This window comes from Cynocephalus volans, chromosome 8, assembly GCF_027409185.1.
Source record: "Cynocephalus volans isolate mCynVol1 chromosome 8, mCynVol1.pri, whole genome shotgun sequence".
Classification (NCBI taxonomy): Eukaryota; Metazoa; Chordata; class Mammalia; order Dermoptera; family Cynocephalidae; genus Cynocephalus; species Cynocephalus volans.
Genome location: NC_084467.1, coordinates 67013748 through 67038759, shown reverse-complemented (window position 1 = coordinate 67038759; position 25012 = coordinate 67013748). Strand labels below are relative to the sequence as shown.

The following is a 25012-nucleotide window of genomic DNA, read 5'->3' as shown; positions in this document are numbered from 1 at the left end:
TGCAGGTGCGGGAAGTCAGAAGTCGGCAAACATGGCCGCCACGGACTACATCAGCCAGGCTGCGACTGCACTGGCAGCGTTGTTGCTCTTGTCCTTCGGCAGCTTGGCCGCTAGTCAGATCGAGGTAGGAGTCAGGCTCTTCTGACGACAGAGCCCTGGGAGGACGGCTGTGTTGTGTCTGTAAGCGCCCCAGCAGATGTCCAAAACAGCAGCTGAGGAAAGAATCCTGGAGTCATCTGCATCTCACCCAGGCTGGGCTGTGGGGAGGTGTCACTGGGAACGGGATAGGACAGCGTCTGTTTCAGCCTTTTAAAGTTTTGAATTAAAAGAATCAAATCCTTAGGAGACAGAGACCTGATCGTTTGCTCCTACGAGTGTGTAGGTGAAATACGGGCAAGGGGTAGGTGCAATGTCAACACAGGAGTGCAGTACACTTTTCTGCTACTGCACTGCAACGCTCCCCTTTGATAGGAGTCAGATGCGTACGGTGTTTTATCTTGGGATTCCCCCGCCTCCCCCACCCCAACTTTTTTTTTTTTTTTTTTTTTAGCGTGGCCGCAGGACGTACGGTTCTCTATAATACTTATACTGTCCTCTGTACTCTGATGATTCCTCAGTCCAGTTCTACAATCTAGATCTCTAGCATAATCTTCAGGCCTGCATATCCAACTTGGCTGAGGCGCCGCCGAGATAGTTTGAAAATCCGTGCCCGATATTTTATCTTCTGCTTATCCCACCTTCTCTTAAGAAGACATTGAAAACCCAAGTACCCCTTTTCTCCTGCATTTCCTAACCCAGATGTTGCTCCTAAGCTAGATAACATGGGAGTTTTAATGAATTCTTCTCTTTATCCCACATTCTAATTATCACTGAATTCTATGTTCTGCTTTCACTTCTCCTGTTCCACTGGCTTAATCCAGACCCTGATCATTTCTTGCCTAAACTATTTTAATAACTTTATTTTGTTTTCCCTAGGCTTCGTACTCCCTCACTTTGACGCTAGATTAGTCTTCACAAAATGTAAGCCTAATCAGTTTCTTCTTCTTTTTTTTTTTTTTTAAATTTTATTTTGTCGATATATATTGTGGCTGATTATTGCTCCCCATCACCAAAACCTCCCTCCCTTCTCCCTCCCCCCCTCCCCCCCAACAATGACCTTTCTGTTTGCTTGTCTTATCAACCTCAAATAATTGTGGTTGTTATATCTTCTTCCCCCCCCCCCCCCGGTTTGTGTGTGTGTGTGTGTGTGTGTGTGTGTGTGTGTGTGAATGAATTTATATATTAATTTTTAGCTCCCACCAATAAGTGAGAACATGTGGTATTTCTCTTTCTGTGCCTGACTTGTTTCACTTAATATAATTCTCTCGAGGTCCATCCATGTTGTTGCAAATGGCAGTATTTCATTCGTTTTTATAGCTGAGTAGTATTCCATTGTGTAGATGTACCACATTTTCCGTATCCACTCATCCGATGATGGGCATTTGGGCTGGTTCCAACTCTTGGCTATTGTAAAGAGTGCTGCGATAAACATTGGGAAACAGGTATACCTTCGACTTGATGATTTCCATTCCTCTGGGTATATTCCCGATCTATCTGCAATTGTTTGAGGAACCTCCATACCATTTTCCATAGAGGCTGCACCATTTTGCAGTCCCACCAACAATGTATGAGAGTTCCTTTTTCTCCGCAGCCTCGCCAGCATTTATCGTTCATAGTCTTTTGGATTTTAGCCATCCTAACTGGGGTTAGATGGTATCTCAATGTGGTTTTGATTTGCATTTCCCGGATGCTGAGTGATGTTGAGCATTTTTTCATATGTCTGTTGGCCATTTGTATATCTTCCTTAGAGAAATGCCTACTTAGCTCTTTTGCCCATTTTTTAATTGGGTTGCTTGTTTTCTTCTTGTACAGTTGTTTGAGTTCCTTATATATTCTGGATATTAATCGTTTGTCAGATATATATTTTGCAAATATTTTCTCCCACTCTGTTGGTTGTCTATTAACTCTTTTAATTGTTTCTTTTGCTGTGCAGAAGCTTTTTAGTTTGATATAATCCCATTTGTTTATTTTTCCTTTGGTTGCCCGTGCTTTTGGGGTCGTATTCATGAAGTCTGTGCCCAGTCCTATTTCCTGAAGTGTTTCTCCTATGTTTTCTTTAAGAAGTTTTATTGTTTCAGGGTGTATATTTAAATCCTTAATCCATTTTGAGTTGATTTTAGTATACGGTGAGAGGTATGGATCTAGTTTCATTCTCCTGCATATGGATATGCAGTTATCCCAGCACCATTTGCTGAAGAGGCAGTCCCTTCGCCACTGAATAGGCTTGGTGCCTTTGTCAAAGATCAGCTGACAGTAAGTGTGTGGGTTGATTTCTGGATTCTCTATTCTATTCCATTGGTCAGTGTGTCTGTTTTTATGCCAGTACCATACTGTTTTGGTTATTATAGCTTTGTAGTATAGCTTAAAGTCAGGTAGTGTTATGCCTCCAACTTTATTTTTTTTGCTCAGCATTGCTTTGGCTATGCGTGGTCTTTTATTGTTCCATATAAATGTCTGGATAGTTTTTTCCATTTCTGAGAAAAATGTCTTTGGAATTTTGATGGGGATTGCATTGAATTTGTATATCACTTTGGGTAGTATGGACATTTTCACTATGTTGATTCTTCCAATCCAAGAGCATGGGATATCTTTCCATCTTCTTGTATCCTCTCTAATTTCTCTCAGCAGTGGTTTGTAGTTCTCATTATAGAGATTTTTCACCTCCTTGGTTAATTCAGTTCCTAAGTATTTTATTTTTTTGGTGGCTATTGTAAATGGGCAGGCTTTCTTGATTTCTCTTTCTGCATGTTCACTATTGGAGAAAAGAAATGCTACTGATTTTTGTGTGTTGATTTTGTATCCTGCTACTGTGCTGAAATCATTTGTCAATTCCAGCAGTTTTTTTGTAGAGGTTTTAGGCTGTTCGATATATAGGATCATGTCATCTGCAAACAGGGACAGTTTGACTTCATCTTTTCCAATCTGAATGCCCTTTATTTCCTTCTCTTCTCTGATTGCTCTGGCTAGTACTTCCAACACTATGTTGAATAGGAGTGGTGAGAGTGGGCATCCTTGTCTAGTTCCTGTTCTTAAAGGAAAAGCTTTCAGCTTTTCCCCATTCAGGATGATATTGGCAGTGGGTTTGGCATATATGGCTTTAATTATGTTGAGATACTTTCCCTCTATACCTAACTTATAGAGGGTCTTTGTCATGAATGAGTGCTGAACTTTATCAAATGCTTTTTCAGCATCTATAGAGATGATCATATGGTCCTTGTGTTTGAGTTTATTAATATGGTGTATCACATTTATTGATTTGCGTATGTTGAACCAACCTTGCATCCCTGGGATGAATCCCACTTGATCGTGATGAATAATTTTACGTATGTGTTGCTGTATTGTGTTTGCTAGTAATTTAGTGAGGATTTTTGCATCTATATTCATCAAGGATATTGGCCTGTAGTTTTCTTTTTTGGTTATATCTTTACCTGGTTTTGGTATCAGGATGATGTTTGCTTCATAGAATGAGTTTGGGAGATTTGCGTCTGTTTCAATCTTTTGGAATAGTTTGTAAAGAATCGGTGTCAATTCCTCTTTGATTGTTTGGTAAAATTCTGCTGTGAATCCATCTGGTCCTGGGCTTTTCTTTGTTGGGAGCCTTCTGATAACAGCTTCAATCTCCTTTATTGTTATTGGTCTGTTCAAATTTTCTACGTCTTCACGGTTCAGTTTTGGGAGCTTGTGTGTCCAGAAATTTATCCATTTCCTCCAGATTTTCAAATTTGTTGGCGTATAGTTGTTTATAGTAGTCTCGAATGATTCCTTGTATTTCAGATGAATCAGTTGTAATATCGCCTTTTTCATTTCTAATTTTTGTTATTTGAGTCTTCTCTCTTCTTTTTTTTGTTAGCCATGCTAATGGTTTGTCAATTTTATTTATCTTTTCAAAAAACCAACTTTTTGATTCGTTGATCTTTTGAATTGTTTTTTGGTTTTCAATTTCATTCAGTTCTGCTCTGATCTTAATGATTTCTTTCCGTCTGCTAACTTTAGGTTTGGATTGTTCTTGTTTTTCTAGTTCTTTAAAGTGAAGTGTTAGGTTGTTCACTTGCCATCTTTCTATTCTTCTGAAGTGAGCATTTAATGCAATAAATTTTCCCCTCAATACTGCTTTTGCAGTATCCCACAGGTTTTGGTATGATGTATCATTGTTTTCATTAGTTTCAATAAATTTTTTGATTTCCTGCTTGATTTCTTCTTGGACCCATATGTCATTAAGTAGAATGCTGTTTAATTTCCATGTGTTTGTATAGTTTCCAGAGTTTCGTTTGTTATTAATTTCTAGTTTTAATCCATTGTGGTCTGAGAAAATACATGGGATAATTGCAATTTTTTTGAATTTATTGAGACTTGATTTGTGACCTAATATGTGATCTATCCTGGAGAATGATCCATGTGCTGCTGAGAAGAATGAATATTCTGAGGTTGTTGGGTGGAATGTTCTGTAGATATCTGCCAATTCCAATTGGTCTCGAGTCTTGTTTAGATCTTGTGTTTCTCCTCTGATTCTTTGCCTAGATGATCTGTCTAATATTGACAGTGGGGTGTTCAGGTCCCCTGCTATTATGGTATTAGTGTCTATTTCCTTCTTTAGGTCTAATAGAGTTTGTTTTATAAATCTGGCTGCTCCAACATTGGGTGCATACATATTTATGATTGTTATGTCTTCTTGATGGATCAGTCCTTTTATCATTAAGTAGTGTCCCTCATTGTCTCTTTTTATGGTTTTTAGTTTAAAGTCTATTTTGTCAGATATAAGAATAGCTACGCCAGCTCGTTTTTCTTTTCTGTTTGCATGGTAAATCTTTTTCCATCCTTTCACTCTTAGTCTGTGTGAATCTTTATGGGTGAGGTGGGTCTCTTGTAGGCAGCATATAGTTGGGTCCTGCTTTTTGATCCAGTCAGCCAGTCTGTGTCTTTTGATTGGGGAATTTAAGCCTTTTACATTAAGAGTTGTTATTGAAAGGTGTTGATTTATTCCTAGCATTTTATTGGTTGTTTGGTTGTCTTAGGTGTCTTTTGTTCCTTGCTTTCTGATTTACTGTTTGTTTTCTGTGTTTGTTGGTTCCTTAGGTTGTAGATAGTGTTTTTGTTAGCTTGTTTTCTCTTCATGAATGCCATTTTTATTATACTAGCGGGTTTAGATTTTTCTTGGGTTTTTATGGCAGTGGTAGTTATTTTTCAGGAACCAAACCCAGTACTCCCTTGAGGATTTCTTGTAAGGGTGGTCTTGTGGTAGTGAACTCCCGCAGTTTTTGTTTGTCTGAGAAATATACTATTTGCCCCTCATTTCGGAAGGATAGCCTTGCAGGGTAGAGTATTCTTGGCTGGCAATCTTTGTCTTTTAGTATTTTGAAAATATCATCCCATTCCTTTCTAGCTTTTAGGGTTTGTTATGAAAAGTCTGATGTTAACCTGATTGGGGCTCCCTTATAGGTGATTTGACGCTTCTCTCTTGCAGCTTTTAAGATTCTCTCTTTGTCTCTGAGTTTTGCCAATTTGACTATGACATGTCTTGGAGAAGGTCTTTTTGGGTTGAATACGTTTGGAGATCGTTGAGCTTCCTGGATCTGAAGATCTGTGATTTTTCCTATACCTGGGAAGTTTTCTGCCACTATTTTGTTGAATATGTTTTCAATGGAATCTCCATTTTCCTCCCCTTCTGGAATACCTATGACTCGGATATTTGATCGCTTATGGTTGTCTGATATCTCTCTCAGATTTTCTTCAATGTCCTTGATTCTTTTTTCTTTCTTTTTGTCTGCTTGTGTTATTTCAAACAGCCCATCTTCAAGTTCAGAGGTTCTCTCTTCAACTTCGCCAAGCCTGCTGGTTCAACTCTCCGTTGTGTTTTTTATTTCGTTGAATAACTTCTTCAGTTCAGCAAGTTCTGCTACATTTTTTTTCAGGACATTGATTTCCTTGTACATTTCCTCTTTCAGATCCTGTATACTTTTCCTCATTTCATCATGATGTCTAGCTGAGTTTTCTTGTATCTCATTCAGTTTCCTTAGAATTATCACTCGAAATTCCTTGTCAGTCATTTCAAGGGCTTCTTGTTCTGTAGGATCTAGAGTTTGAGATTTATTAACTTTTGGTGGTGTACTTTCTTGATTTTTTGTATTTCTGGTATCTTTTTTTTGGTGTTTATTCATTGTGGCCGGGGGTTTCACAGTTCACCGGTTTGAGACTAATGACTAAATAGGATGTTTCTGTGGTTGCCAATTTTGTATGGCTCCCTCCGTGACTGCTCAGTTGGCCTCTAGTGCCTTGTGTGTGTGGTTGCCTCGGGTCTTGGGCTTCTCCGGGGAGCCACCTTTCTGGTCAGCTTGGACTCTGCTGGGCTGGTGGATCACGTACCACAGGGTGTGTGATCTCTGATGAGCTTTCACTTCCTGTGCAGGACTTCTCCCTATTCCGTGTGCTCTGGCCCAGGCTGTTAGATCGTGCAGTGGCGACCCCACCGGGTGTGTGGTTTCTGTCGAGTCTCCGCCTCCCTGGCCGCCCGTCTCCCCACTCTGTGCGCACTGTGCTGGGCTGGGGCGTGTCTTCTGCACCCCTCGTCTATCAGCTGGGCCTTCAAGACCCTGCTCGGCACCGCCTCGCCCAGGAAGTCTACCAGGTTTCTGCTGGGCACAGACGACCGGTCTCTCTGGGTGCCTTTGTAGCACTATGTAGATCTTTCTCGGGTCTTGTTCACCTTTGTATCCCCCCAGTATAAACCGAGTCTAGCGCCCACCTGCAGCCTGGTCTCCAGCAGGTTCAAGCGGACCTGGGAACTCTCCTACCACACTATTCCCAACCAGAAATTCGTTAGGCTTTTTTCCAAACTGGTGGCCGCAGAGATGGTATCTGCCTCCCAGTAACAGGGAGTTTACCTGGGGCGGGAGTCCAGGGTATGGTGGAGTGACAGTCGGCCTGCCCATACTTCCTTGCCCTCCCGACACTGGCCCGGGACACCCCCCGCCACCAGCCCTGCCAGAGAACCGAGGAGGGAGTGGGAGCGGAGGCCAGTCCTAGGCTCCGGAAAGCCTGGCGCCAGGCCAAGCAAGTGGGAGGGCTCAGTGATGGCTGAGCAGGGCGGAGCTGCCCGCACCTGGGAAAATGGAGGCAGCACCAGGCGGTGAGAGGCCTGGTGGTGCAGGCGGGAGCCGCGTGGGCATCCACCCCCCGAACAGAGCTGTGCCAGGGATCACTCACAGTGCTGTGCCAGGTCGGGTGCTCGCTCTCTGGCTCTGGTTTGCCACCTTTCCCAGTTCTCGGCCGCTGCCGCCTCAGGCTGTTCATTCGCGGCGCGGCTCGGGCGCTCCCAGGAATCTTCTTTAATGCCGGCCTGAAACCTCGAATCCTGAATAGGGTAGCTGGCCGCCTTCAGCGTGGCCCCGGCCTCCGGGATCCTGGCTGCATCCACAGCAGCCCTGGCGCCGTGTTCCCTGTTTCGAGACTCGCTTTTGCAGCTAAGAAACAGTTCTTTTCCTGCTCCACACTTCAAAGCTGTTGCCTGTAAATGAGGCAGCCTCTCCTGCCGGGGCAAAGTGGCGGTCACCCCCCACGACCGGTAAGCAGCAGCAGTCCTCCCTTAAGAGATGGCGAGAGGAAGGTCCACAAGTTTCCCGGCTGCCTGAGGCCCAGTGGCCACCTTTTCCACCTCAGCTACTCCGCGCCAGCCACCGCAGCCGCCGCCATCTTGAAACCGCTCAGTTTATTCTTCTGATTGAATTCTTTTAATGTTTCTCCATTGCATAAAGAACAAACTAAACATTATGATCTGGTTCCTGCCTACTTTACCATCCTCCATATTGGAGCCCTTTTCTCCCTATCACCTCAGCACCTTGAGCTTAGACCAAGAGACCCCAACTTTTTGAATACATACCCGATCAGTTAAAAAAGATATTGAGCATGGACTTTATACATATTCATGATTACTGTTAATTTATATAGTCAGTGTTTATATGGCATATTTTTTAGATGACATAAGTATGAATAGAAGCTTTACTGTTTTCTGGCTTTATTCTAGTGGATTATCTTGAATACTTCATTTTGGATACCACTACTGTTCTTTGTAGTTACATAATTACTGTGCTTTTCCACATTAGCATGTTTTATACCTCCTGTTTCCTCTGTCTGTTCCTTTACTAAGACGCAGTAAAAGTATGACCTCTGTAGAATCTTTTTCTATGTCTTACAAGGCAAAGGCCTTGACTGTTGTAATTTGTACACTCGCTAGTATAGTACTCATCAATTATAATGCATGTATCCTTTGTACTATTATTCCATCATCTTCCTTTGAGTGCAGTAGTTCCTAATTGGTCTGTTTGGAGTCATTCTTTCTTCCAATCTGTTCTCCAAGCCGCAGCCAGAGCAACTTTTTGAAATGCAGATATGATCAAGTCACTCATGTGCACTTTAATGTTTCTCTAAAGATAAAGAACAAACTTTTCTTCATCATGACTCACAAACAAGGCCCTGCATACTTTGGTCCTAGCCTACACCTCCACTTCTCTCTCTCAAACTTCTAGTTATGCTAACCTTCTTTTCATTTCTCAAACCTTTAAGCTCCCTTCTGCCATTAGGGCCCACATTCTTTCTGTGTGGAATTGTCTTTCCTCTTATCTTTTGGATCTTAACCCAAATGTCACTTTTTTAGAGAAACCTTCCCTGACCAGGTCAGGTCCTGTTATTATACTCTTTTTATTACACTATGTGCCTTTCCGTTATAGGATTTATAGTTTGCCCTTATCTGCTTAATGTGTGTCTATCTGTCTTAGTTCATTTTTGTTGCTTATAACAAAGTACACTGAACTGGGTGAGTTATAAAGAAAATGAAATTTATTGCTTACAGTTTCTGAGGCTGGGAAGTCCAAAGTCCATCTGGTGGTGATGACAGTGACCCAGGGGTCTCACATTGCAAGATGGTGGAAGCAGAGAGAGTAGAGAGAGCAAGAGACTCTCCTCTTCTTTTAAAGTCTTTGGAACCATGCCCCTGACTACCATTTCTAATCCATTCACTACTGCATGGTCCTACAATCCAATCACCTCTTTAAGGCTCCACCTTTCAATTACCATAATAGGATTTCCCACCCTCTTAACAGCTACAGTGAGCGTTAAGTTTCTAATACATAAAACTTGGGAGATAATTCAAGCGTCAATAGTTTGGGGGGGACATAATTCAATCTACTACACTGTCCAATAACCTCTTTGGATAATAACCTCTTTGAAAGCAAGTACTATGAGTATTTTTCCCCATCATTATATTCTGGGTACTCAGGGAAGTGACAGGCGCATGATGCCAAACAAATGTGATGAATTCCCAAATGTTACATTATAGTCTAATGTGTCTAAATCACAAAAGAGTTTTGCCATCTCAGATTTTTCACTAAAATCTTAATGAAATAAGAATTTTGCAGCTGGAAGGTACATAAGAGATTGTTTGGATCAATTCTCATTTTTTGCATGTGGAAAGTCAAGTCTAAATTGCTAAATGACTTACTCCAATCTCATAGTCAGCTGTAGTATATATAGGACCTGGGTTTTAGCTCAGGTCTTTGAATTCCCAAACCAATGCTTTATCCATTTTAGCATGTTGCTTTCTTTAGCATCTAGGCAGCTGTTGAGAAGGGTTTGGAGAAAATAAATGTGTGTGTGCGTATATATACTATATATGTATGTATATGTGTGTATGTGCCACACACACATTTGACTGGAATTTTTTATTTTACTGTCCCTGAAATTTTCTTGTTAGCCAAAAAATAAAACAGCTTACATTTGTTAGGCAATTACTATGTTTTAGTCATTATTCCTACATTCTGTGAGTCAGATAATGTTATTACCATTTTATAGATGGAGAAATAGAGGCACCGAGAAGTTAAGCAACTTTCCTAAGTTTATACAGCTAGTAAGCAATAGAGCTCAGATTTGAACTCAGGCATTCTGATTGTTCTGGTAATTAATACTGTTTGGGAGCAGATCTAAGGTCAGTATAGTTCATATCCACTCATTTTAATATATAATCAAAATTATGTTCATTAAGTGTCAGGATGGTGTTGGATGCTGAAGTTTTTAATGTTTTGAGATGGCAAATATAGATAAGACTTTAACAGATTAGTGAGATGGTACTTGCCAGTATGCTAGAGGAAGTGCTCAATCAAATATATTGATGAATTCAAATAAAGTACCCAGTACATAGCAGGAATGGATGTTGTATGAAGTTTTAACACGAAGGATATTAATTGTTGTGTGTAGAATCAAGACATGAAGTCATTCACAGTTTCAAAACTGAATGGAAAATTAGAAGTATGTGAGGAGGACACAGCTGTGTTTGAGATAAAATATTTAAAAACAAACATCCCCAAATAATAGCACCTGTCAAAAAATAAAACTTAGCAATTTTTATGGATGTTTCAGCACATTTGTCTGACCTTTGATGTTTCATATTATGACCAGTATTAAAGCATGAATTAGCATAATTGCAGAGATTTTAGAGAATCAACAGAAATGAATATTAAATAATTAAAAGATTAAAAAGACTTCTGTGAAAAAAGTTAGAGGGGTAATTATTTTGTTTTGGTTGAGAATGTAGGGAGATTATTTTTCACAACAAACTCATGGGAATAAAAAGTATCTATGATATTACTAAAGATGAAATATTAATCTTTGAGAAGTTCCTGGCATGAACATTTTCATCTAGCATTCTTATTGCAGAGAGTGATCACTTTAATAGAAGGATTTTCAGAGTACAGCCTAAAAGATTTTGAAATTTACATCTTTATGGTAAACCTTTATGTAATAGCTTCTTATCTTATTCTGCATCCATCATCCATGTGGTTTCAGTTTTTCCAGGAGAGGCTCTTGTTCTGTTCACTGCCAGTAAAGGCATTTGGACCATGTACTTATTCATCCAAAAAGTATTTATTCAAAATTCACTGAGTCCCAAACTTACTTGGGGTACATCAGTGAATGTAACTGATGAAAGCCCCTGCACATCCTATTGGGCAGATTAATTAATAATACACGTAATAAGTTAATGATATATAATGTAAGAAGATGATAAACGCAATGGATAAATTATGGTAAGGAAAATGGTGGGGTGAGGTTGCGGTTTTAAAGAATAGCTTTGCTAAATCTATTGAACAAACAAATCCTGTGTTCTCTATTGAGCACACTTTCTACTTTCTTATTCTCAGGGTATGGAAAATAGTAAGATGTGAGTTATATAATACACTTTCATTTGTGTAATGCTTAATGATTTTGTAAAGTAGATGCTCTTGCACCCACATCTTTACAGTCCTTTAAAATAGCAGTGTGATGTAGGGTTGGCATTGCCTACATTTAGCATGTAAGGAAACTGCGTCTCAAGGAAGTTAGGTATCTTAATCAGGGTTACTCTGTTTAATCAGTGTCTAAGCCAATACTGGAACCCAAATCTCCAGATTTCTAGTTCAGGGCTTTTTTCCTTACAGTATTTTAAACTGTAAGTTCTTTTGAGTTTTTAATTTTGTCTACAAGGTGAAATACCACAATGTTCACAAACTTACATAAGATTATTATTATGACTGTATAAATTCCACGAATCTTAACTGTTCTTAGCAGTTTTTATTCTGGGAAAATTGTGGGGGTTTTTTCCTAATGATTTTGCTGTTTTATTTGACTGATAGGATCAAGCAGAACAATTTTTTAGAAGTGGCCATACAAACAACTGGGCTGTTTTGGTAAGTATGTTTTATAAAGGTATGCTTTACTGTTCATATTAAATATGTGTCTGAGAAATTTTGTGTGAATCAAATTTTGAGAATTTGTTTTCTTATATTTATAACAGAATTTTTAAATCTTGATATAGCTATATTTTAAATTGACTGCATTGACAAATAATATTCTAATAATATTCTTTGCCCTTAATATATCTGTCAACTGGCAATCTATAAATAAGAATAAATTAGGAGTGTATTGTTAAAGGAAGCATTTTACAAAATGTACAATTATTTTAATGCTGGAAATGAGTAATTATTTTTCTTATCTGTGATATTAGTTTATAGATATTGTCTACTTATGTTCTTTTACTTTTTAATATTTTCTGTCTACAAAAATAGTAAATGATCAGTATAGAAAATTCAATTATATTGAAAGGTTTAAAAGAAGACAGATTAATTTTATGTTATGTGAATTTTACCTCAAATGAAAAAAAGGAAAATTTCAAAGTCCTACATCCCAGGATCAATATTTTGGTGATCCCTTTCTATTGTCATATATAAGCATAAAGATATATAGATATACATTTTTATAAAACTGGAATCATGTTATACCTGCTATTTTGCAATTCTTTAGCATATCTTGGGGATCTTTCTCTATCAGTATATATGGAGATATATAATCTTTCCAAAGGCTGTATTGTTTTCTGTGTTATGAATGTACCATAATCTCCAGTTCATGGGCAGTTATGAATATCCTTATACATACATCTTTGTGAACTTTGCTGATTTTCTCTTTGGGATAAATTCCTAGTCATTAAAATGTGAAGCATTAGAGCATGATTACTCCCCAGAAAGGCTGTATGTCTTTTTCTAAATTCAAGTCAACTGTGTACTATTAACTTTTATCTTTTCTTTTTGGCTGCTGGGCAACAAATTCAATTTTGTTTTAATTTACATTGTTTTGATTCTTAGTAAGATTTGCTTATTGGCTTATTTTTTTCTTTTGCCTTTTTTCCCCACTGGTGTGAATTACCATTTTTAATTTATCTGGATACATAAATTTGTATTTTTAATTTCCCAAATAGGATACATGTAATCAATTTGTTTTTCCTGTGCTTGGGAAATATCTGGATAATAGTTTCACTACTGGGATTTCATTTAATATTATTATTATTATTATTATTATTATTATTTTTTGTCATTTTTGTGACCGGCCGCACAGCGCTCAGCCAGTGAGTGCACCGGCCATCCTTATATAGGATCTGAACCCGCAGCGGGAGCGCTGCTGCGCTCCCAGTGCCGCACTTTCCCAAGTGCACCACGGGGTCGGCCCTCATTTAATATTATGATTAGAATACATGATTAGAAGATACAAGTTTACAGTAAGGTTGACTTAATGAAAAAATGTATAAAAGGTTCGACTGGAAGAAAGGATGAGGAAATAAAGAATAGGTTCAAAGTGGTAGGAAAGGAAGCTGACTTTTTTGAAAAAGAAAATGAGCAAAGAAAGCCAGTAACTCATGTTAGAAAAGGAAGAAAACTAGGGAACACAAATTGTAAGAATATAGTGGGAATGTAAAAGGTGGGTAGAAAAATTCAACTGAAAAGTGCAGAACAAACATACGAATATAATTAACTTTACTAAGGCCAAAGGTAAGTTTATTGAGAATTGTTTCATAAAAGCATGTAATTATCTACATGTCACTAGAAGTAAATAGAATGATTACAACTGCTATACGTATTTGTATTAAATGTAAGTGTATCGTGATTAAACAGTATAACATGGGTTCATGGTTCATTTCTTGTTCTCCAAGAATGAATACCTTCTATAAGCTACAAGAGATGTTATGAAAGAATTGAACAAAAGCTGCTTGAGATAAGGAGAGAAGTTTTCAATGTCTACTTAAAAGCAAGGAAAACTATCAGGAGCCAGGCCATGATTTACCAATTTGAGAGGATAAACTCTACTGGAAACTGAGTGCTTCCATGATTAGTCTCTCTGTGGGGAATTCTTTGAAGAGGGAATAACTGCCTATGTGCATGCTACCAGTTGCTGAAGGGCTCATCCTTTAAAACTAAAAGACTATTAGCTTATACTACACACTTATTAAGGCCTGCCCTGTTCTGGGAAGAACTCTCCAATCTTGGTAAACTGAGTTCCATATGAAAAATAGAGGGTAAAAAGAGATATTACTGAGCATTTCACAAGAATTGCAGTTTTCATATTTTGCCCAATATTTTACACATTAATGTGGGGTTAGTATAGTGAAACTTCAGTGGATTGTACTTTCTTAAATGTAATATTATGAAATTTTGCCAGGCTCAGTTGAAAGTACTGAAACTGCATTTTTTCAATGTTATGTGATTCAGATTTAAAAATATCTAGGTTTCTCCTCCAGTTTGAATTAATTTCTTTTTAGTCTTGACTGGATAATCAGAGGTAAATGAAATGCCCCTTTGCTCTTGTGAAATGACAGAGAAAACCTTTGCCACCAAAGGGAGATAGAAGGAAAGTTGGATTCCATTTTAGTCTCAGGATCCACTCTGTATAAACATTTTTGCCTGTTTAACAAAGTTATAAAGATAATTCATACTATGGTAAAAATGTACAGTGAGGAAGGGTATAAACTGATATATTATTGCACCCCTCTTTGATCTTCATTTTTATTCTCTTGTGGTAATCTCTATTATCAGTTTCTTGTGTATCCTTTCAGAAATTTCTACTGTGTATAATCACATGTGTGTCTACCCCTCTCCTCTTTTTAAAAGACTAATGGATCACACCACATGCACTTTTGTAACTCGCTTTATTTTGATATTGCATTCAGTGAATATGTGATAATTTATATTAAGTTGGTATTTTCTGGTCCCTTTTATTTTCCCACCTTAATTTTCTCTTTAGAAAATAACTGGTGAAAATGAGGGCACTTTTAGATTTATGCTTATTAAATAGTATAATAGATACAAAAACTGTTTGATAAAATACACTTAATTTTTTATTATGACTAATTCAGTTATAAATTGTTTTATACTATTTCTTCTTCAGGTTAGGGAAACTATTTTTTGGTACTGATAGGCAGTGATTTGACTTCTAATTTTTTGGTTTTGATTTTTGCTAATACAGGCAATGTTATAGTGAAAAGCCTTGACTACCTATTTTTGCATACATATATGAGTTAAATCAAAAGATATGTACATTTTCAATTGTAAATTACCTTCTTAGAAGGTTTATATTAATTTACATTTCCATCAATAAGCTATGAATACTTTTCTCCATACCCTTGCCAACACTGTGAATTGTCAGACTTTTTGATGCTTATTAATATGATTTGTGCTTTTAAAATTATGACTGAAGTTGAGTGAGCATCTTTAAGAATTTTATTGTCCATTTTTAATACTTTTGTTATGAAATGTTTGCTCTTTTCCTTTGCCCATTTTAAAAATTAGGTTGTTCATCTTTTTCTTATTGAATTATAATTAAAGAAATTAGCCCTTATAATATTATTTTTAGTTTTTCATTTGCTAGGATTTTATAGTATTTTTGACATGGAGTTTTACATTTTTATATATTCAAAAAATTTTAGTCTTTTCCTTGTTGGATTCCAGGTTGAAAATTCATTTTAATAAAAAATGTATATAGTTCCTTTCTGTTTGGCCAGGACAAGAGCATTTATGCTATTCTCAAAATTGTTACTATACCTACTGTAAGTACAAGCATTTGGTAGGAGGTAGGAGGGTGGTTGGTGGATATACTGCCAGCTGACCCCAATCTCTGTTTACCTCCCTTAGACTGGATTCCCAAGAACATTAACTTTTGAGGTATGGAGTTAGATTTTCCTAGCATATTTAATATCATTTTTTAGGAATAGCTTTTTTTTTTAAGTGTAAAAGTTGGTTGAATTTAGTTTTCTGTTCAGTTCAACAGTTTCTTTATAATGCGTTCTCTTACGTGTATATAAAACTGTTTGTGTGTTATGTTTTAGTCTGCGGCTTATATTTCTCATAACTAAGGAAGCAATCCAGAATGAAAAGAATATTAAATAACTCAAGACAGCTAATTTTCTTCTCTATTCTATGAAGAGATTATGGGCATTGTCCTTGACTCCAAAGAATTTGATCTTTTAGAAACAGGAGCATTATAGAATCAAAGAAATTGAGAGTAACTACGTTGGCTCAGTTTTTTCTATGTACTGTTTACTAATTATGAAAGACTTACCTCTAGAGAGATTGGTTTTATTCATATTTCCTCATGTTCTTTGATGTTTCTGAACCTGAATTATGGCATACTCTTTCTTTAAGTATCTCTATCCTATGTAAAGAAAAGTAATTCTGTAACTGCATGGCTTATTTTGATTCATAAAAATAATGTATTTATTTTAATACTTTAGGTGTGTACATCCCGTTTCTGGTTTAATTATCGACACGTTGCAAATACTCTTTCTGTTTATAGAAGTGTCAAGAGGCTAGGTATTCCTGACAGGTAAGAAACCTTAATACAGTTTAACTTTGAACTCCAGTGAAGATCACCCTTGCATAGCTGCTATTATATTTGTATTTTTGTGTTGCTTTTGATTAAAAAAAACTAATTTGAAGGTTTTTTTGTTGTTAGAGCCTACCACCATGTATAAAGTAGATATAACTTAAGACTATAACGACAAGTTGTATAAAAGAAGAATCAAATATCCTAAGGTAAATCTTTTACTGAGGTAAAAAGATTTGGTAAAATGTAATTGCTTAGTGTTATTTAATTAATTATTAAATGCCTCATCTGGTGCTTTTAATTCTAGGCAACGGAGGAAAATTCAGACTGTTTCAAGTAGAAAAGGAATTTATTGAAAGCATATTGATTAGTTCACTGAATTGCTGGGATGGCTGTAGCCCTGAATAATCAGAAACAAAGAAAACTAGATAGCAGCAGAAAAGACATAGGTTAAAAATCATGACATAAAACCAGTCCAGTGACAATAACGTGGCTGCAAAAATTGCAAAAGTCTACACTCAGTCACTGCATATCTGCTACTGTCACCTTTGGAAACTTAGTGTTGCTACTTTCTCCTTCTGCCAAAATCCAATCTTTGCTGTCCCAACTTCTTGCTGTCTCTAGCTCTTAGAGTCCTTGGTGGGAGTGTCATATTGGCAGAGTTTAGGTAAGTGCCCGTGTCCATGCTGCAGGGTGACTGGAAGAACGAGTATAATGGTATTGTTAGTTTCTATATAAGAAGGGAGACTCATAAGGCAAGAAGTTTCTTAATCCAGCGAGGGAATTCAGGTACAAAGCAGCACTCCTACACCTCCACTCAAAACCATGTCCTCTACAATTGGTTTGTCAGATACGATGGATTTGTTTTTGCTACTACCAAAGCAGTTATAGCAAGAAACTGCAGTCAATTCAGTTATTTAGTATTGATTTATTTAGTACTTATGATGCAGTGTGGAAAGATCTTTGTAGTCAGACAGATATGAGTTTGAAATCTAGCTTTATTGGTGATTTTGGTTAAGTTGCTTCATACTTAGCCTGTTTCCTCATTTATTACATGGTGATAATAGTACCTTTGTAGAATTCAAATACTTGCAGTAAAAGCAAATAGAGATATGTGTAAAGTGCTACAGGAGCAGAAAGGAAGCAGTGAATGACCCAAGAAACAATCTTGTATTATATATTCTGGGTAAATAGATCATTTTAGCCCAAGAAACTGACAAAACTGTAATTCTTGTATTTCATCTGGAAATTAAGGCAACAATATAATATTACTATTTTAAAAATTACATTTGTCAGTTGGTTCTTCTCAAATAGGTCTGTGTAGTTATCCCTTTGCTTTTTTAACTGCTGTTGATTCTGTACTCTATGTACTTCTCCAGAGAATCGCTGTGCATGGTTTGGCAGTAGTTTTACTTTGGTAAGTGAATCATTGTCTGTCCTATGAATCAATCATTAGGATAAGTAAGATTTGGAGAGACTTCTTAGAAATAGAAGATAGCTATAAGGTGCATTTTGTGTATTATGTTTAGTAGGTTTGTCTCTAGGAAGGGAAGAATGAAGAATGTTCTTTAAAAGTTTATTTCTGTTTCAAACGGTTGCTTGTCTGTATCTCTGTTTAAGAAGTCTTTGCTGTGGGGGTGAATTGGGGATTTAAACAGTTGATGACTTAAACCATTTGTTAGTTAACAGAAACAATAGAAAAAATTCTGTTTTGCTCTTAGCCTATTATACTAAATATTTCTCTTATGACGACTTGTTCCATTTTATTCCTATTTAGAATTGAGTATAAAATATAGTTATAGGTTAACTTTAATCAGAAAGTAACAAATTACTATGAAATAACAGTTTTCAGTTTTAAAACTTGAATTTCAAAAATACACGTTGAATTTATTTTATACATTATGGAACATTTTCAAGTTAAAACAATGTTATAATTTTTGTCATAATCCCAAAAATGATCCTTAGGGAAATGGTATTACATTTAATAAAAATCATGAGTAGTGTTCTGGGTTTTTATTTGTTTGCTTTTTTAAAGGAGCATTTTACCTTTCTTTTGAAATGAGAAGTATTTGCATTTAATTTTCCCTTATGCCTCCATAAGAAATTAGTTCATGTCAGAAGTCATTTAGTAAAACACATGACATGGACAATTGTCTTCTGTTTTGGAAATTCACACCAGTTCTGCAGGGCCTGTTTGAAATGTCACAGTGTTATATTGCTGCTCTAGCTCTCATTTCTCTCTGGTCTTCTGTTTGTATTTCTCACACTCCAGCTATGCTGAGCTGTCCCTCTGCCTGGAATGGTTGCCTGTACTTCCCAACTGCTTCCCAAACTTGGCTTTGATTCTGAATCACTTGTGGCACATATTAAAAATATGAATTTCTTGGCCCACCTGGAGATTTGGGAGACTCTAATTAATTAAATCTGAAGTGAGGCCAAGACACAAGCTATTTATGTGGTTCTGATGCACAACCAAATCTGGGAAGCACAACTTTAGTTTTTACCTGACCTGCCAAATTCACTTTACTCAGATACATTTCCTGATCCTTAAAACAGCATTTTCTGCCCCCCCTTGCTTGCTTCTGTAGTATCCTGTATATACTTTTATTACAACAGAATTATACTAATTATAGCATGTCTCCCTCATTAGATTATAAACTCCTTGAAGGGAATAAGGATTGTGTTTTATTTCACTTTGTACTTCCAGCATCTAGCACAGTGCCTGCCACATAGTAGGTGATCAGCAGGTGTTGGGTAAATAAATAAATGCGTGACTTGGAAATACTTGTGTTTTATCAGTTGTGCAAAACAAACACAAATTTGTAATTTCTAAGTAAAAACATTTATATTCCCTAAATTGTATTAGTCAAGTTTTTAGAAAATGTTAATCTGATAGTAAATACATACATTTTAATAAATAAGTTGCCAGAATTATTTCAAAATAATGACTCAGGGAAAAGGGATATTAATGGTTCTGGGGAAAAGTGAAAAGACACACTCATAAGACCCTTTCAAGTGCTCTTCAGCTTAATTATTATCAATTTCATACCTGAGTTCCATGCAGGAGAGGTGTCTTGCACTTTGTGCCTATACTTTTTCTGTAACCTTACCCAGTCCTCAGAGATTTTGTTTTTATTTGCCTGGTTTTAGCTTCCTAAAACATTTCACTGTTTTTAGGCAATTTTTTGCCCTCAAATAATTGTTCTGGACTAAATTCCTGTTTAGCTACCTCCAAAATGCTTAATATGATTAAGATGAGGAAGGGAAAAGGCATTAAGCAGGGATTGGGTTCTAAAGCCCATATGTCAAGCAAAAATTGAGCCAAATTACTTTCAAAATTTCAAATGGCACATAAATTATAGTGTAATATTGTTTTTCATTAAGACGAACACAGCCAATTTTCCCTCCAGGGCTGTAACAGTTGATTATTGTTTTCTTTGGCTGAACATTGGATAAAGTGTTTTACTTATGATTAGGATCCATGTTGTATGAAAAATATATGAATCTTTAACATTAGAATTGTGATGCTCATGCTGTGAGAAGCACATGGGAATTGAAGCTTACTGAGGAAATTTAGAATTACAGCTTCCAGTTCATGTTTACTCTGGGGAATAAACACGTTCAATATTCATATTACGTTCAGTGAGATATGTCTTTCTTTTTTTCTTTTTATCTATTTTTTTCTTTTTGGCTGAGTGCATAAGATTAAGTTCAGGGAGTAAAATGTGTATATGATTTTTCTTAAAATATGATTTAGCTCTAACACAGGTTGGGTGGATATGAGTTTATGTAATGATCCCTATCTGATGAACCATCTGTTTCTATAGTTAAATCGAATAGCTTTCTTAGTCCACCTAACACTGTTTTTCCTTATTTCGTATTTCAATCATTATTAGACTAATAGTCCTAATTTAAACCTTTTATTCTCATCTCCCCTTATTCAGAAATTTTGGGTGTAAGCAGAATAAAGTTCAAATCCCTTATCCTGGTACTGAAGGCTTTTTGCAGTCTGATTCCAAATCTGACATTCTGCTCATTTCATTTTAATCCCTTATGCTCCAGCACTTTCTTGTTAGTACCTGTGTTGGCCTGTGTCCATTGCCTTACATGGGTCCCCCACCACATACGGTTCTTTCCTTCCTCCCTCCCTTTTAGTTTTCTGATGTCCAAATGCAATTCATGCATTCCCTAAAGCTTTCTTGGTCATTCTTGCATAAATAATATTTTATTTATAGCTCTCTGTGGCACTTTCTTGTATGTGTTGATCTCATTTCTTCCAGGCTGGTCTACGGCCATACCACCCTGAACGCGCCCGATCTCGTCATTTCTTCCAGGCTGTATGTGATATTGTGTACTCCTCACAGCACATTCTTTGTTGTATTATGCAGAATTGAATGAATGAGTGAATGAATGAATGCATAGTGTGCTAATGACACTTAGCTAAGTGGAACCTCATTGGTCTAGACTAGAAAGGAAACATTTATGAATACTCTATATTTATATTCTCTTTTAATCTTGTTTCTCAACCCCCACTAAGCTAATTGGATAATTTGGATAAAGTTTTATAGTAAGTGCCTGGACAAATTAATAAGGAATGGTTAAATCAAATTCATGCCAATGAACACCATGATATTGCTTTTTAAAAAATATATTAAATGCACATTTAATTGAGATTTATCAATATCACTCATTATTTAAATACCTTATTAAATTCTAAAATGTATATCTATGTGCTGAATGTGGTGACTAGGGGGTGTTAATATTAAATAAATATAATAAATGCCTGTCTGATTTTCCCATTTTCTTATTTTTTCCATAGTTTTTTCTGTTGTCTAAGTCTTTATTATTTCATGGTTCATGTAATTCATCCTTCTGTACTTCAACATGCTTTGTAGCTGTTTATTCCCAGCCACTAGTCTCTTTTCCCCTCTAACTCATCCTACATGAAACTGTTAGAATTATCTTTCTCAGACACTGCTTTCATTTTTTCACTCACACAATCAAGAACCTGCAGTGACTCTCCGTTGCCTTTCTAACAAATCCAGAATTTTCAACCAACCTTCAGGCTTTAACTACTACTTTGTTAATTCCAACTTACTATGTTAATTTGTTGATTTGTTGTGACATCTACAACATGATATTTGTTCATTCTCATCTCTATTTTTGACCATTTATCCCACCTAGAACACCTAGAATGTCCTGTGTTCTCCTTTCCTATCCATATATATTTCTTTTCTTTGTTTTACTGTGTAGGACTTCATAGAATGTCTGTACAGGCAGGTACTTATTTTTTTAAGCCATTACAATTAGTTTACAACATTTTCTAAACAATTAGTTTATAAAATTTTCTAAATAATTAAAAATATATAGATTCAAACTTTTATTAAATTACTATTTTTATTATTTTAATATATTGATAATCATATTATTTTATTATTGTTCCTCATTGTTTCATGAACAAAAGGACTGGAACTGTAGTAAATGTGTTTTGTAAATAATTTGCAATATATAATCATAGTTATTGTCAAGGTAATTTTAACTCATGCCTTTTAATGTTCTTCCTTTTGTTTGCTGTCACTTTCCAATAGTTTTTTTTGCATATACTCCTTAAAAATAAAAATAATAGTATTTGAATATGGATACTTAATGTATTCCGAACAATCTGTCATGTTATTCTTGCATTGGCAGCTGATCTGTCTGTCACTCCACATGATGTTCCTAGTGGAGGAGTATATAATATATGAATAGGAAAACACTTAGTATAGATAGGAAGTTGAAACGTGCTCTAAGGAATATAGTAACAAAGATAAAAGGAGCATTTGGGCCATTATCTTCATGCTCTTGTGTTTAAATAATAAGTAGGACCAATTTGCAAGACTAGGAAGACCATGAAGGAGTTATATGTAGCATGCGGAAAATTTCCTTATTGATTTGAAAATAGGAAGATTTGGGGTGTTGAAGAAGTGAGAGATGCTTATTCATTCACCATAGCACAATGTCTTTACTACTGTCACTCTCCTCATATCTGATAACCTGATTTCTTTGATTTTGTTCTTTAGGATTGCTTGGCTATTCATAAAACCCTGTTGGGATTTTCATTTGCATTGCACTGAGTTTGTAGATTAATTTGGAGAGAAGGGGCTTCTTTTTAGTATTAAATCTTATAATTTATATATAAGATATATCTCCGTTTAAGTATGTGTTTAATAGCATTCAATTAAGTTTTATAGTTTTTATTTTTCTCCATAAACATCTTTGGTAGTTTTTTTTTTAGTTATCTTATTTTTTCGCTGATATTATAAATGATACTTTTCGAAAAATATATTTTCTAACTTCCGTTGCTGTGCATGTAATTTGGGTTTTGTATATCACTCTAGAAACTTGCTGAACTTTTCTTAATTCTAATAATTTGACTATATATTTTTTCTTGATAATCTGCAATGACAGTTTCTTCCTTTCAAATCTCTGTACCTTAAAAATTTTTTCTGTTTCTTTTTTTTAATACTACTTACTTCTTTAATATTAATTTATTTTTTTCATTGTACATGTTTATGGGGTCCAGTTTGTCATTTCAATACATGCATATATTGTATAATGATTTAATCAGAATATTTAACATCTTTATCACCTAAACATCTGTCATTTCTTTGGGATTATAACATTCAAGATCCTCTTATCTTGAAAAATACATTACAATATTATTATTAGCTCTTGTCGCCCTACAGCACCAGAACTTGTTCTTCCTGTTTGACTGTAACTTTGTAACCTTGTACCAGTCTACCAATGTTTCCTTGGCCCTCACTCTGCCTTCCCCTTCCCTGCCTCTGGTAAACAGCATTCTACTCTCTTTCTCTCTCCCCCCCCATTTATTTATTTATTCAACTTATTTTTCTTAATTGACCTGTGATAATTGTATATTTTTATGGAGTACAATATGGTACTTGGGCACATTCATACTGTGTGCAATTATCATATCAGGGTGCTTAAACATTTGTCACCTTTTTGTGTTAGAAACATTCAACATCATCACGACTAGCTATTTGAAGATATGCAGTACTTTGTTGTTAACTGTAGTCTCCCTGTATTACTATAGAACACTAGATAAAATTTTCTTAATCTTTCAAAACCTTTTTAAATTTGAAAGTCTGGGGATAAAAATTGTTTTTAAAAGTCTTAAAATTAATAGTCCAGAGAAATTCTTTATTTTATGCATGAGAAAAGTGTGTTCCTGAGAGGTAGAGTGATGTTTAAGGTCAGCAGCTCCATAGTGGCAGATCTAATACTAGAAACCTGATATAGTGATTATATTACACTATGCTGCCCAATTCATCTGTGTAAATAAATGAAATAATAAAGAAAAAGGGTAAGTGCAAGCAATTAATTAAAAAAGTTAAATGCTGGCATGCTTTATGAAGTTGATATTTGTATGATAACTTAATATATTTGACTTAATCTAATAACTTAACCAAAATTATAATAGTCTGTCTTCAGAGCTTTCTCCTGTAATAAGCTTTCCCTTAGAGAACTGTCTGTTTATTTCAATTTGAAGATAACTCAGCAAATTATTTTTATGATTACTTTGGTACCCCCAATGAAGTAAATAAAACCTATTGGCATCTTACAAATAGAATTTATGATAGATTGTGCAGTGACTTGGTCTTCTGGGTATTTATAATGGCTTTGTTAAATAGCTTTGTTTAATGGTTGTTTTAAAATAAGTAATAAACCAATTTAAGATTCAAGTACTTCTAAGGATTGTGTAAGTGTAAGGATATCACAACTCAGATGTGAGGCAGTTATAACAGTGATGTTTAAGAGTACTGTCTCTAGTCAGATTACTTTAGTTTAAATCTTGGTTCTGTTGGTGAGTCAGCCAGACCACCAAGGCTGGCCTAACTTCAGAGATGAGTAAGAATGATGGTGACTTAAGTTGCTTGTGTTTCAGGTTACTATCAAATCAACAAAGCAGCAACACAAAGAATATATGAGATAGGGATGAGCAAGTAGCCAGAGCTTCCCTCAACTTCCCTTTTCTCACCATGGTAATCCCTAAGTTTGGCAGTTGGTGTGGCCCTCAGAGAATGAGAAATCAGACAGGTCAGAGGAATCCAGAATAGTCAATAGGGGAAGGATCACTTTGTCACTGAAAGTTCTACCTGCTATCACGTAAGGCAATTCCTTGCTGTACCTGAGGCTCATACTTACATGTTTTACTTCTTACTGTATCATCAGGCCTTCAATAAACCTAGAAGTGGCCTGAGACAGTCACTATTAGTTTTTTGATCTTATATAGGTTATTTAATCTCTCTCAGCCTTTGCTTCCTCATCTGTAAAATGGGAAAATAACACCTAAACAGGGTGAATATTGTTGATATTCCCAGTTCCCTTCTTTGCTTTGTTACAGTCTCTTGAATCAGTTTTGTAATTCCTTTGATTACATTGGTCTAGCATTAAATGACTTAGCACTAATTTAATGATGATAAATACTAATTTTATTATTACTATGAGAGTCTTAATTATAAGAACAGTCATAAACAGGTCGAGGTTTGTGAGCCATTTTCAGTGATGAGTTGCTTGTGTACAGGCTAGACAGGAATAATAAGCCTATTACTAAGGAAAGGAGAAAGGAGCAGATACTTACAGAATAACTGTCACATTAGCAGCAAAACACTGGAGTCTGAAGTTCCACAAATTTTATGTTGTTATATCTAGAACTGTTTTTTAATTCTACTCTTTCTAAGGCCCT

At 36.0% G+C, this 25012-nt stretch overlaps 1 protein-coding gene across 1 annotated transcript in view; it reads left to right on the top strand.

Moving 5' to 3' along the window:
• The first annotated feature begins 21 nt into the window (after positions 1-21).
• PIGK (phosphatidylinositol glycan anchor biosynthesis class K) overlaps positions 22-25012 on the top strand; it is a 113560-nt gene continuing 88569 nt past the window's right edge. The window contains exons 1-3 of the mRNA XM_063106034.1: positions 22-124; positions 11754-11807; positions 16175-16266. Of these exons, the coding sequence (XP_062962104.1) occupies positions 32-124; positions 11754-11807; positions 16175-16266 (239 nt within the window). The 5' untranslated portion in view covers positions 22-31. The remainder of the gene's footprint in view (positions 125-11753; positions 11808-16174; positions 16267-25012) is intronic.